Source organism: Carlito syrichta, unplaced genomic scaffold, assembly GCF_000164805.1.
Source record: "Carlito syrichta isolate Samal-C Ts95f unplaced genomic scaffold, Tarsius_syrichta-2.0.1 Scaffold314712, whole genome shotgun sequence".
NCBI classification, from domain to species: domain Eukaryota; kingdom Metazoa; phylum Chordata; class Mammalia; order Primates; family Tarsiidae; genus Carlito; species Carlito syrichta.
In genome coordinates, this window is record NW_007258808.1 from 162,198 (window position 1) to 175,788 (window position 13,591).

Here is a 13,591-nt window from a genome sequence, read left to right on the forward strand (position 1 = left end):
GTGTGACAACCAAAAGTATTTCTAGACTTTGCCACATGTCTTCTGAGGGGCAAAATGAGCCTCAGTTGAAAACCAGTGTTTTAGAACATTGCCTAAAAGGAACACATGTGGGACGACTTCACACTTACTGTAACATAATGAAAACAGTAAATTAATGTCATTCAGATGCTAAAAATACGATACCTTTTGTAGTCAACTTGTAAAAGATGTAAAGGCTGTGAAAGAGAAAGTACTCACGAGAGTTAAATAAACCTGCAAAAGACTACTTTATCCATTTATTGTTATTTTATTTTATTTTATTTTTTTTTTTTATTTTTTTTGAGTTGGTGTATCACTCCATTGCCCAGGTTGGAGTGCAGTGGCACGCTCACGGCATCCCAGTGTCAACCTGCTGGGCTCTGGCGATCCTTCCAAGTAGCTGGAACTATAGGCGTGCGCTACATGCCTGGCTACTTTTTTTTTTTTTTTTTAATTGTAGAGATGAGGTCTCACCAAGTTGCCTGGGCTGGTCTCGAACCCACAGGCTTAGGCAGTCCTCTCACCTCAGCCTCCCAAAGTGCTGGGATTATAGACTGAGCCCCTGAGCCTGGCCTATTCAGTGATTTTATAGGGGTTGGATAATGAGATTTATCCTAGGTGGTTATCTGATGTGTTTCATAGCACTTTACATGTGTCCTTATCTCCTAACCAGTCTATAACAGCAATGCTGTGTGATATGAATTTCCTTTTAGAGCTGCCATTCCCTTGACAAATAACAGGATTCTATATAGTCAAAAGTAATTTAAGAAATCGTAATAACAAAAATTTAGATAAATGTGTTTTACTGAAGTACCTTTTTTTCTAAAATGTTCACTTAATTGAAATGTAAATATGTTATGCATAGGTTTTTAAAGACTCTAGTTGTCACAAGCCCTCCCCTTTTAAAATTGAAGAAGCCAAGGCACATCCGTGTGGTGGCTGGAGTGTGGACTCTAGAGTTGTACTCCTTGGGTTCATATCTGGCCTCTTCCGTTTGCTGACTTTTTACCTAAAGCAAATTATTTCATCTTGCTAATAAGCTTTAGTTTCTGGGATAGAGAAAAAAATTGTACTTATCTCATAGAATTGGCTCTGAGGATTCAGTGAATTTATCCTTTTGCCATATTTTGGCATAAAACTTGGTACAGTCAGTAAATATTTACCTTTTTTATTTCAACTCAAATCCTTGTTGTAATGCTAGAACTCATAGGTGAAATGCCTGTTTTGCTCCACTTTGAGAATATATGCAAATATACTACTAAGTTTTGTTATCTCTGGTTGCCTGGCCCCAAGAATTGACTTAAAGTGAGAGGGACAGCATCTCAGAGAACAACTTAAAATTGAATGTGAGTGGGCACCTATTGTAGATACCCAGGTAATTTGAAGGAAGTTGGACATCTGCTTCAGATACTTTGTTAATTTAAGGAAAGAAACTCTAGTTGTACATTTCTTGGTATCCTTAACTCCTATGTGGTTCGTCTTGAGATTTTACCTGTATCTGTGACGATAATCCTGCTAGGGAAGAGAAACCATGCTGTATTCTGGAGTTTCTTTGAAGCAATGGGAGGCCCTATTGGGAAGTACGTGATCTCTTCACTCATGTACCCTATGTTCTCATTTTCCCTCATTTCCTAAGAAGTGGTTAAGTTGTCCTAGTTTCTGGTGGAGAGAGCCCCAAATCTTTTCTTTTACTTGAGGACTCAATGGGGAAGGATAAGGTCAAGGGGCCTAGAATATTCTTGGAAAATTTTTATATTTCTGTTCATTGCTTTTTAGTCCTCACATATGTATCTATTTTGAAGTGTCAGTATCTAAATATCAAACCAAAGAAGATTGCTTATTCTTTTCTCTCTAGGCAGAAAAACTAATGAAGCAAATTGGTGTGAAAAATGTGAAGCTCTCAGAATATGAAATGAGTATTGCTGCTCATCTAGTAGACCCTCTTAACATGCATGTACGTATTGTTAACCTTATTTAAAATTTTTTTTGTCTAGTGTTATATTCCAAGGATATTGGAGACCATGTCCAGGTTTAATGATTCTCTAGGAGAAATCCTGGGACTCAGCATATAGTTGTACTCATATATATAATGGATTACATTGAAAGGATTCAAGACAAAATGAGCAAAGGATAAAGGGTATTAGGTGAAGTCTGGAGGAGGCCAGGCAGAAGCTTCCAAGAGTCCTGTCCAAGTGGAGTCACACAGCATGTGTTTATTGTATCAACAAGTTGTGACAATACATGCTTGATGTCTACCAGGGAAGCTTACTAGAGACTCAATTTCCAGGGCTTGTGTTGGAGACTGCTTATATAGAGTCCCCTTTCCTTAAGTGTACCAAAATTTTGGATTCCCAGAAGGAAAACAAGTATTCACTATAAACCATATTGTTTGCACAAACAGTTTAAGTATGGTGATCTGTTCTTGTCAGGGAATGGTAAGAATCTAGAAATCTAAGTTCCCAAATGCCAGCCAAGGGCCAGTTGTGTAAGTAGGCCTAAGGATAGCAGTCTCAGGCCTGCTTTGTCAACGCTTTTCTGTCCACATTTGTTTAGTAAAACTTGTACTTTTATTTATTTACCTTTGTGGTATATAAAATGTATTGCTTTACGCCATGTGGATGTTTATTTCATGGGGTTTAAATCTAGATTTTCATGGTATGGTATGGTATGGTATGGTAGACAACAGGATTCTAATACCAGTTTTTCCATTTGTAGCACTGGCAAATTATTTCCTCTTTGAGTCTCAGGTTTCTTATGTATAATCCAGAGATATATAATAATACCTACTCTACCTACTTCATAAGGATTATTTTGAGGATCAGATTAATGTAATGTATAAAATTGTCTGAATATTTTGTAACAAGTATAAATATGCTAGTGTATACTTAATTACACTAATGTTATACTGATGTAAATAAGTAGAATAAAATATTACCCCATCTTCAAATCTAGAAAATAAAAATCTATAATGTCTTCAGTATTTATGTATACAGAGACATATACATACCCTATAATTGAGCCGCCATTTGAACTTGATTTACAGCGGAACCTTCTAGGGTCCCTACCTGTATTCAGCAGCACCTTCTAGGTTCCCTACCTGTATTAATCTCTGAACAAGTCTGTACTAAGAGACTCAGTTTTTTGTTGCAACTGTAATGACAGTTACAATTTTTTTTCCTTCATATTAGGCTGCTGGTTTGCACCTTGCCTTTTTATCATTTTTTTAAAAAGTTATTAAAAAAAATAAATCTGTTGTGAAGTATTGCTTCTGACTGCCCCCCGCCTTCAGTTCTGTTACCATGCCAGCATAGAGCCAGGCAGATTCTTTTAAATTTCAGTTAGTTTCTCCTTCCCAAAGTTTCCTTAAATTGAATTACAGGGTTTTCTTTGTCTATTTTGAAAATATGTATACCCTGTTTACTGTTTATAAGGATACCTCATTACGTTTTGACACCATTTTACTTTTGATAAATAAAATTCAGAAGTCCAGTGTGGTGGGTATAGACTTTATTTCTCAAATTAATTCCTGTGATGTTTGACAACATCCTATATGAAATAGATACTTTCCTGGTGAACTCTTTCCCAGCAGCCAGTACTAAATTACCTGTCTGACCTGGTTCTCTCAGTCTTGTATGGAAGAGTGTTTTCTCCTCATCAATGAAATAAATTCAACTTATTAGACTCCTACAGATTTTTGAGTACCTGACTTAGTATTTTTTCTTAGTAGTAGGTAATTGACTGTTAAATTCCTTTTTCTAGTTTTATAGTAGTTTATTTCATTATTGCCGTGAAGTTTTTACTCATGTGAACGTATCTTTTTAACCTCTTAATATTTATGTATACTTAACAGATTAAGCTTTGCCATTTGGGGGGAATTCTTTTTACTTTAGTGAGTGTACTTTTGTAGTAAAATTCGTGTTGATTTTAACTTTTACCAGGTTACTTGGAGTGATATAGCAGGGTTAGATGATGTCATTACAGATCTGAAAGACACAGTCATCTTACCTATCAAAAAGAAGCATTTGTTTGAGAATTCCCGGCTTCTGCAGCCTCCAAAAGGTGTGGTAAGAGCATAAATTTGTCTAAAGCATTAAAAACTTAAGAAACATTGAAATTTTATACCATTATAGAACTATTTTTCTTGTAAAATCAGATTCTAATGAGAATCCAGTACACTATTTTTTGAAATAATTCTCGTCCTTCTGCTTCTGAAATTTGGATAAATTTTTACCCTGTATTTACATGTCACAATTATCTTATTTTAAACTCATTTTTATTACTTCCTTGTAAATTAAGATTTAGAAAATTAAGGCTTGAAAAAAATCCAAAGCTGCAGTATAGGTTTTGTTTGTTTGTTTTGCAAACTAAGAGATCTTTTTGTTGTTTCACAACTTTTAGATTGAGTGATTCTGTACAGGAAAAATTGAGCTGCATATAAACTAGAAATTAAATGCTACTTTACTTTACATAATCACTTTTAAACATCTTTAACTCAAGAATCAAGAGTGCTTACATCTGCATCCTCAAGTATAATTTTTTTATCCTTGTTCATGCATGAACAAGATTTGTTCAAGGTGATTCAGGTGGAACATACATAACTTACAGTGAGATATACATGTGTGTCTGTTACCATGGCTTTTAGATACAATCTCTATAGGAGGTTAACTTACTTATTTCCACCTAGCAGAAGCTTCTGTTTAGTGTATTGACAAAACTAAATGGGTTTGATTTGTGTTATTAGTCAAGAATGAACTCAAAAATTATTAGTCATATTTATTTTTCAAAAATGTAGATCTTTAGTAATATTAAAATAGAACCGTGAATGTTTAAGTTGTTATTGTTTATAATCTTACTTATTTTGCAGCTATATCAGAAAGGTGTATTAATCTATATGTCAAAGGTAATTGAAACCTATTTTGTACATTTTTATGAAGTAGATAATTTTAGTTTCTGGTAAGTAGAGGATGACAATTACCAGCAAATATGACATATTCTTTTTATTACTGAAAGAACAAAACTGTTATGTATTTCTTTTTGTTTTCTGAAACAACACAGCTGCTTGTATTTTTTCCTAACAAGACACATTTAGTTTATTGTGGTTTTTTTTTCCCTAAAGAAATTTTTTGATGATCATCTGACTCCAGGTCAAAAGAGTAAGGTAAAAGTTGGATTATTTAGTTAAGTTCTTTATTACCTTCTTCCAGATTATTTGTAGTCTGAACTGAAAATAACTTTTCTACATTTCAGTTCTCAATTTCATGATGCTAGTGAATTTAGAAAAGCAAAAAATTTTTTTTATGCTATTAGAGAAAGCTCCTTTTTTCATCAGCGATGCTTTGTCCAGGTAATTGAGTGACTTTCCCAATTGGACTTGGTTTAAAGCCCGTTAGCCTAGTGCGTCCCAAATCATGGAGAGAATTCTTCAAAAGTTATGTGTAAACCTGCTTCTTATTTGAAAGCATTGTCTAAATTTAAAGTTACATGACTATTTTCTGATTATGTAATTTAAAGTTTTGCTATTTGAACTTTTTCAGCCTTGCATTTTGGAAAATTTTTAATCAAAGCAACAGTTTGAAAATCACTGATTTGCTTTTTGACTATTTACTGACTCTAATATAAAATTTGGCCAAATGGTACAAACATAAATATCTATAGAAATTAACCTTACTCAATATAAACGTTTTGAATTTAGGATTTGTTATTGTGGCACATAAGTTTTATTATATTTGTGAAGTGTATCATATCCCATGTTTCATTGCATTCTTTCAAATGTGGGTAGCCTAGGAAAGATATATTTTGGAAAGTTGATTTTCTGAGACCTACATTCATCTTAAGTACTTTATATTGAATAAGGTTAATTTCTGTAGATATTTATGTTTGTACCATTTGGTCAAATTTTATATTAGAGTCAGTAAATAGTGGTCCAAAAAATAAAAAATTGGTCACTGATAAGGTGATATATTTGTCACTACTGAGGATTATCTCAAATTTGGATCAGTTTGTCCCTGTACTTCTTTGCTTCCCTATCCTAAATATTTTATTTGCATGCAGCACCTTTTTTTTTTTTTGAGTCAGGGTCTCACTCTGTTGCCCAGGCTGGAGTACAGTTTCATGATCATGACTCACTACAGCCATGATCTCCTGGTCTCAGATGATCCTTCCACTTCAGCGTCCCAAGTAGCTGGGACTACAAGTGTGTACTACCAGACTCAGCTAATTTTTTATTTTTTTAAAGAGATCTTGCTCTGTTGCCTAGGTGTGCATCCACTAAGTAAAGCCCTTGCCGAAAACATCCATCTTAAAAGGAGGTTTGGACTTTGAAGCCTCTACAAACACAAAATAATAAACACATTTTTTATTTGTTGAAATTGGTTATAAAAGTATCAAATTCAGCTCAAGAAACTAGTTAAAAAGTTGCAAAACTAATAATTACAGTCAAATGTCTCATATTAATTTCCAGGCAGAATCATTTGCCACTGTTCATAAGTATTAACACTGTGGAAATTATTTTAGAAAAGTATATAGAAACGGTCTACTTTAATATTATTGCTAGACTCATTGATAATGTGTCAGATGAGACAAAATGAAGTTTAGCAAAACTTAATATACATACACAAATGGGGGTAAAACAGTTTACCAAATAATTGCAAAGCTAACAATCATGCAGCTACCACTCAGGTCAAGAAGAGAACATTGACAGCGCCTTGTGTGTGTACCATAATTATCACAGCTTTTTTCTCTCAAAAGTTATGACAGTCAAAAGCTTTCTTTACATATTAAGTCTTCAGACACATGTGCTCAGTTAATAACATTAATCATAATCCATGAAGAGAATTATTTGGAAAAACGAAATCCTGCTAGGAAGTTCCAAAACTAAACTACTAGAAATAAAATATTTAAAGTGATAAATGAATAATTTGAAGCAAATATGACATTCTACAAGCACTACATGAATTTTTTAAACAATAGGATAGCCGCAGAGTCATCAAAACATGGAGGCTTTTGTATTAATACTTCGTTCTGCAAACCCTGATACTTAAGTAGTATACATATAAAAGTTTGCTAGCAGTTGTCTGTACATTGCATATTATGGGATCAACATGCTGTTATGGAATAATAATTCCAAGCATCTGCAGTCATATCGCCTATATTTTTGCTTTAAATTAAATAGTTTTAGATTACCATTCTTTATTATTTTATATGAGCCATCCAAAAGAAAAGTGTCAGTACAAGGTTTATATTATAACTGATGTAACCACATCTTAAGCACCGAAATGGACTTAATTGCAAAGACTGCTTAAAAATACAGTTAACATGTACTGCCAAAACTTTAGAAAAGTTTTTTAAAAATGATTAAATTTGGGTGACTCAGCCTGTAATCCCAGCACTTTGCGAGGCTGAGGCAAGTGGATTGCCTGAGCCTGCGGGTTCGAAACCACCCCGGGCAACTTGGCGTGACCTCGTCTCTACCATAAATAAAAATTAGCTGGACGCAGTAGCACGTGCCTGTAGTTCCAGCTACTTGGAGGGCTGAGGCGGAAGGATTGCCAGAGCCAAGCAAGTCAACGATGCTGGGGTGGCCATGAGCATGCCACTGCACTCCAGCCTGGGTGACAGAGTGAGACTCCAACTCAAAAAAAAAAAAAAAAAGATTAAATTTGGGTCAGTTGGTTGTTAGAACTTGAATCTTAAAAAGTTAAAAAGACTAGCTGGGCTCGGTGGCTCAGCCTGTAATCCTGCGCCTTTGGGAGGCTGAGGTGAGTGAATTGCCTGAGCCCGCGGGTTCGAGACCCGCCTGGGCAGCGAGATCTCATCTCTACAATAAATAGAAAAAACAAAACCAGCTGGGCGTGGTAGCACATGCCTGTAATTCCGGCTACTTGGAAGGCTGAAGTGGAAGGATCGCTGGAGCCCAGCAGGTCGAGGCTGCGGTGGCCGGGAGCGGCCACTGCACTCCAGTCTGGGCGACCGAGTGAGACGCCAACTCAAAAAAAAAAAAAAAAAATCACAAAGACCAGTAGAACAATCTTTGTATGCTTGAGGGAAAGTTTGAACATTATTTTGAGGTTCCTTATGTAAAAAAAATTGCTAGGGTTATGGAATCAAGCTCAAGACTATATTTATTAAAAGAAATTGAAAAGGTATTTTTGGGAAATTTTATTCAAAGTATTTATTTTTCTTATATTTTTGAATTTTATTTTTATTATATATTAAATGTTGGACACTTCAACTCCCCTCCAGTTTATTTTAGCATGCCATCTATTTAGATGGCCATTTTTAAAGTTATTTCATGAGAAAAGTTGAGCTCTGAATTAAGCAAATATTTTGAGAAGTCTGCAGATTATAATTTTCATGAGGCCTATCTGTAGATTATGTTAGTAATCATCTGAGTAATAAATTTAGTAATTTAGTAAAATGATAAATTTAGTATTATTAATACAGTATTACTATTATATGTTTAGTATTATAAAATTTAGAAATTACTATCTCATTTTAGTTGAGAAACAGTTGTTGATTCCCAAAACGTTGAAGATCCTAACCTGTTTAGATTCCATATATGTTAGGAGTGGTACTTTAAGGCTGGGTGCAATGTCTCAAGCCTATAATTCTAGCACTTTGGGAGGAGGAGGCGAGAGAATTGCCTGAGAATGGGAGTTCGAGACCAGCCTGAGCAACATGGCAAGATCTCATCTCTACAATAAACCAAAAAAATATTAGCCGAGTGTGGTGGCACATGCCTGTAGTTCCAGCTACTTGGAAGTATCACCTGAACCCAGGTGGTCAAGGCTGTGGTGGCCATGAGCATGCCATGGCACTTCAGCCTGGGCAACAGAGTGAGACACTGACTCACACACACAAAAAAAGAGTGGTACTTTAAATTGTATTTAGCAGCAAATTGCTGTCAGTGGAAACTGTAGCAACCTAATAATAAGGTTTTATACTTTGGAAATTATAGCAAGAGTAATTGATAATTTCACATTCTTTTAAGAAAAGATCATGCCAGGCTTGGTGGCTCAGCCTGTAATCCCACACCTTTGGGAGGCTGAGGTGAGTGGATTGCCTGAGCCCGCGGGTTCGAGACCCGCCTGGGCAGCGAGACCTCATCTCTACAATAAATCAAAAAATCAGCCGGACATGGTAGCGCATGCCTGTAATTCCAGCTACTTGGAAGGCTGAGGCGGAAAGATCGCCGGAGCCCAGCAGGTCAAGGCTGCGGTGGCCGGGAGCGGCCACTGCACTCCAGTCTGGGCGACGGAGTGAGACTCCAACTCAAAAAAAAAAAAGAAAAGATCATTATCTGTTAGGGAAAAGGCACAGAGTTTTTTGGCTCAAACTTAAGTCTCTGAACAACAAGAAAGCAGTGTTTGCCACAGTCTGTTTTGAAGTTGTTTACCTTCTTTGGATAATATCAACGTTCTATAGTGCTCTGTTATCATGTGAAGGTGGAAGGTGTTAGATTATCTTATTTATCAACTGTTGATAAAGTGGTGTGTTTGGTTGTTGAGGATAGTCTTTAGTATTCTGAACTAGACCTTTTCATGAAGAGAAGGGGCACAAGGATGTCATTAATCCCCAAATATATGTTCTCACTGACACTGAACTAAGAACACGGCACCTTCCTTTTTACTGCTTTATCTACTATAAACAAGATTAATACAAGCAGAATGGAATACTGGGTAAACTTGTGTGAGCAGAATTAATATTTTACTCATTATTGCATAAACTAAAGCAAATACCTCATTTTCTTAAAGATGATAATAAAATAACATTAATTTCCAGGTGTTCTTCTCTATGGGCCTCCAGGCTGTGGTAAAACATTGATTGCCAAGGCCACAGCCAAAGAAGCAGGCTGTCGATTTATTAACCTTCAGCCTTCTACACTGACTGATAAGTGGTATGGAGAGTCTCAAAAGTTGGCTGCTGCTGTTTTCTCCCTTGCCATAAAACTCCAGCCTTCCATCATCTTTATAGATGAAATAGGTATGCTATATTTTCTATGTATTTTTGAAAGCCATTTTTAAAGGTGGTAGTTAGATAACTGGATTGAGCTTTAACATTTATTAGTCCATATTAATAAAACCAAAATATAACCAGCATCCTAATATACTATATATAATTTCTGTGTTATAGAATGAACTGTAGTCTACAAATTCCCCTGCCTGCTAGATAGGTTTTTCTGTCTTTTCTCTATTACAAGCAGTGTGCAGTGGACATCCATGTGTATGCTTTTTCATGTATATGTGTTTGTTTAGGATAGATACCTGGATGTGTTTATCTTCAGCTTTGTGTGGATTACCAGTTCTTTAGAGAGGTTTATATCTCTTTCCACTTTCACCGGTGTATGCTTTCCCATTTCCTATATACCCTTTAAGGTTTATTTTTTCAGATATTATCATTAAGTTTTGCCTGATTGCTAGTAAATTTGAGCATCTTTTAACATGTAGATTAGCCATTGAGTTTTCTTGCCTATAGATTGCAAGTTTTTCTTTGGAGTTATTTGCATTTTGGGGTTAATTCTTTGTAGGTGTTATGATTGCAAATATTTTCTAGATTGCTTATCTTTTTGATAGTTTTTTGCAGTGATAGAAGTTTGAATGTAGTCACCTTTATCAATATTTTTTCTTTATGATTTATACCTTTTATATATTTTATAAATACCTTCACTAACCCTATGAAAATTTCTTTTTAAAGATTATCTATATCATGAGGTAGGAATCTAACTTCATTATTTTCCAGAAGAACAACAAACTTATAAATTGATGCTATCCTCCCTTATGTATCATGACTTTTTTATTAGTGGACTCTTCTATATTTTATGGATCAATATTTCTATTATTTCTGATATAATTAATTATAAATATAGCAACATATATAGCTCTGTTGTATTACTATAGCTATATATCTTTATTACTATAGCTTTGAATTATATATTATATAATTATTACATGTAGTTTATGTAGTATAATAGGCACATTATTCGTAGTATAATAGGCTATGTGAAAATATATAGGTATGGTTTTGGTTATAACAGATACTCAGATTTATTTTACTGTATTATTTTGTGCTTTTTATTTACCAATCTGGTGGACTTTTTTTCTCTTTATTTATTCCCTTTTCCCTGCTTCAGGTTTAGAAGTTATGCATTCTTTATCTTTGTCTTAAAAGTCAAAGATAATGATCTCTGTCCTTCTCCCAAATAATACAGGGACCTTAGAACTCTTAGCTACTAATAATATTTCATCTCTTACATGTTGTTATTGTCCAGCATTTTATTTTTATTTTTCTATACCTTCCATGTTAGTTGTTACTTTATACTGGCATTTGGCATTGCTTGTTCTGACACCATGTTTGCCAGGTTTTTTCTCACCACTGCTTCTTGGATCCTGTCTTCTCTGGATTTAATTTTCTTCTGAAGTCTTTCAAAGTTCTTTCAGCAAAGGTTGTAAAGAGTGAACTCTTTCTGTGAAAGGGTGTTAATTCTTCCTCTCATCTTAAGTGATGTAGAGTCTTGTCCCTTGGCATCTCAAAGCTACAGTTCCATTGTCTTCCATTTATTCAATCTTTCTTGTTGCTTTTGAGAATTCTGCTTATTGCCTTATAATTCTTTCCAAGTAATCTTTATCATTAATTGCTGTTAGATTTTTATGTCATTCTGCTGTTTGACTATGGTTTTTCTAGGTCTGCATTTATTGTCATTTATCTTGCTAAGCCTTACTAATAATTTACCAAGTTTATGATGTCAGAATAATGTCTGAAAAAGCATAGTTAGCCACATTTTTTGTAATCTGTGATGAAGTTGTCAAATTTTTAAAGACTTTTTTCTTTTTTAAATTTTTTAAAATAAGCACACAATAATTGTACATTTCTGTGGAATAGATAGTGATGTTTTGATAACACTGGGGGTGCCAAAAACGTGTACACATATTAAGAGTTGTTATGTATGTATTACTTTTTGAAGTTGAGTTGAATTATGGTAGCAATGTGTAGTATGACGTTTGCTCAAAAGATGGAGTTAATCAATTGAATGCCAGCGTCACCATGCGGCAGGCAATACAGTTTAAGACAATGGCAGAAGCACAATTGTTTGAGGAGTACAAGACCATTTTGAAGCGGTATTTGAAATTCAAGAACGTTTTGGAAGTATAACAGTTGAGGCGTGAGTATGCAACAGAACCTTCAACATGCCTGTCAATTGCACACATTCTTGATAAGTTTGAGACACATGGGTACTATGTGTGACGTGCACAAGGGAAGATCTGGGAGGCCTCACACAGCAACAAGTCCTGCAGTAGTTCTCCGTAATCAGAAGTGTCTGGACGCTGATGGTAACCACTTTGAGTACCTCTTGTAATTGCAGAAGTCAAGTGTGACTTGTATTCATCTTCTATTGATATATATTGAGTATTACAATTTTCATAGTTTTTTCCTTTCTTAAAATGTATATTCTTATTTTGACACCCTCTATATAGCAATCAGATCAGAGTAAAGTAGCATATCCCTCGTCTCAAACATTTATCATTTATTTGTGTTAGAAACCTTTGAAATTCTATAAATAGTAAATAATTTATTATTGATATCTAAAGTTAAGGATCTTTGCCTTTTAGATTCCTTTCTACGAAACCGTTCAAGTTCTGACCATGAAGCTACAGCCATGATGAAAGCTCAGTTTATGAGTCTCTGGGATGGATTGGATACTGATCATAGCTGCCAGGTATTTGAGTGAAATCTGCACTCAACTTGTGCTTTGTTGTTCTTAATAGAACTTGGTGGGCTACATTTTACGCTTTTGCATAAACTCTGAATGAAATCTGTATAAACTTTTTTTCAGAATTATTAACACTTATATTGGGTGATGAAAATCTGAAAGAATATGGTTTATATACATTCATCCATTTTGAGTACTTCATCATATTAAACAAAACTTTAGTAGATTGCCTAAGTACCTGAAACAGATACAGTGTAAGAGAAAAAAACCCAGAGTAAAGCTACTCTTTGGAATTTTCAGAGCCTACAGTGCCAAAGAAGAGGAAGTAACTAGTGGCTGTGGGTATTGTGTCTATGTTTCTTTTCATTATTCTCTTTTCCTTGATTCTTACTTTTGACTCTTACCATAATTTCTTGTAGTCTTTAATCTCAGCTCTAATGTCACTTACTTTATTTTCATTTGCTAAGTTTACTAGTTGCTGAACACACGCTTTCTCACTTCCTGTCACATATGCCTATCTTTAGGATCCCAGTTTTATACAAGACAGTCTTCTGTCCTGGGCTTTGTCTCTTCCACCTGGATGGCTTTGAAAACCACAGCTATGTTCCCTTGTTATGTGAAAAAAGAGAAAGACAGCTTTATTTTTCAGTTTGCCTCTTTGGGGGTCTCAGTTTCACTTAGTTTTTGGCCTCTGAATATTCCATACTGTCTTGTCAGCTCAGTGGTATATTTTGAAAGAAAGTTTTTAAAAAACTCAGACTTGTTTGCTTTTTCAGCCATGTTGCTGGAAATGGACATCCTAGAATTATCTTTCCATTTTTTTCCTTTTGAATCACTTATATCTTATGGAAAAAACAATATTCCTTT

The 13,591-nt window shown here is 34.8% G+C and overlaps 1 protein-coding gene across 3 annotated transcripts in view; it reads left to right on the forward strand.

The window, feature by feature from the left end:
• ATAD1 (ATPase family, AAA domain containing 1) overlaps positions 1-13,591 on the forward strand; it is a 50,957-nt gene that overhangs the window by 15,505 nt on the left and 21,861 nt on the right. For all 3 annotated transcript variants that reach the window (XM_008071755.2, XM_008071756.2, XM_008071754.1), the window contains exons 3-6: positions 1,874-1,972; positions 3,957-4,077; positions 9,799-9,999; positions 12,624-12,730. In XM_008071755.2, coding sequence (XP_008069946.1) covers positions 1,874-1,972; positions 3,957-4,077; positions 9,799-9,999; positions 12,624-12,730 — 528 coding nt within the window. The remainder of the gene's footprint in view (positions 1-1,873; positions 1,973-3,956; positions 4,078-9,798; positions 10,000-12,623; positions 12,731-13,591) is intronic.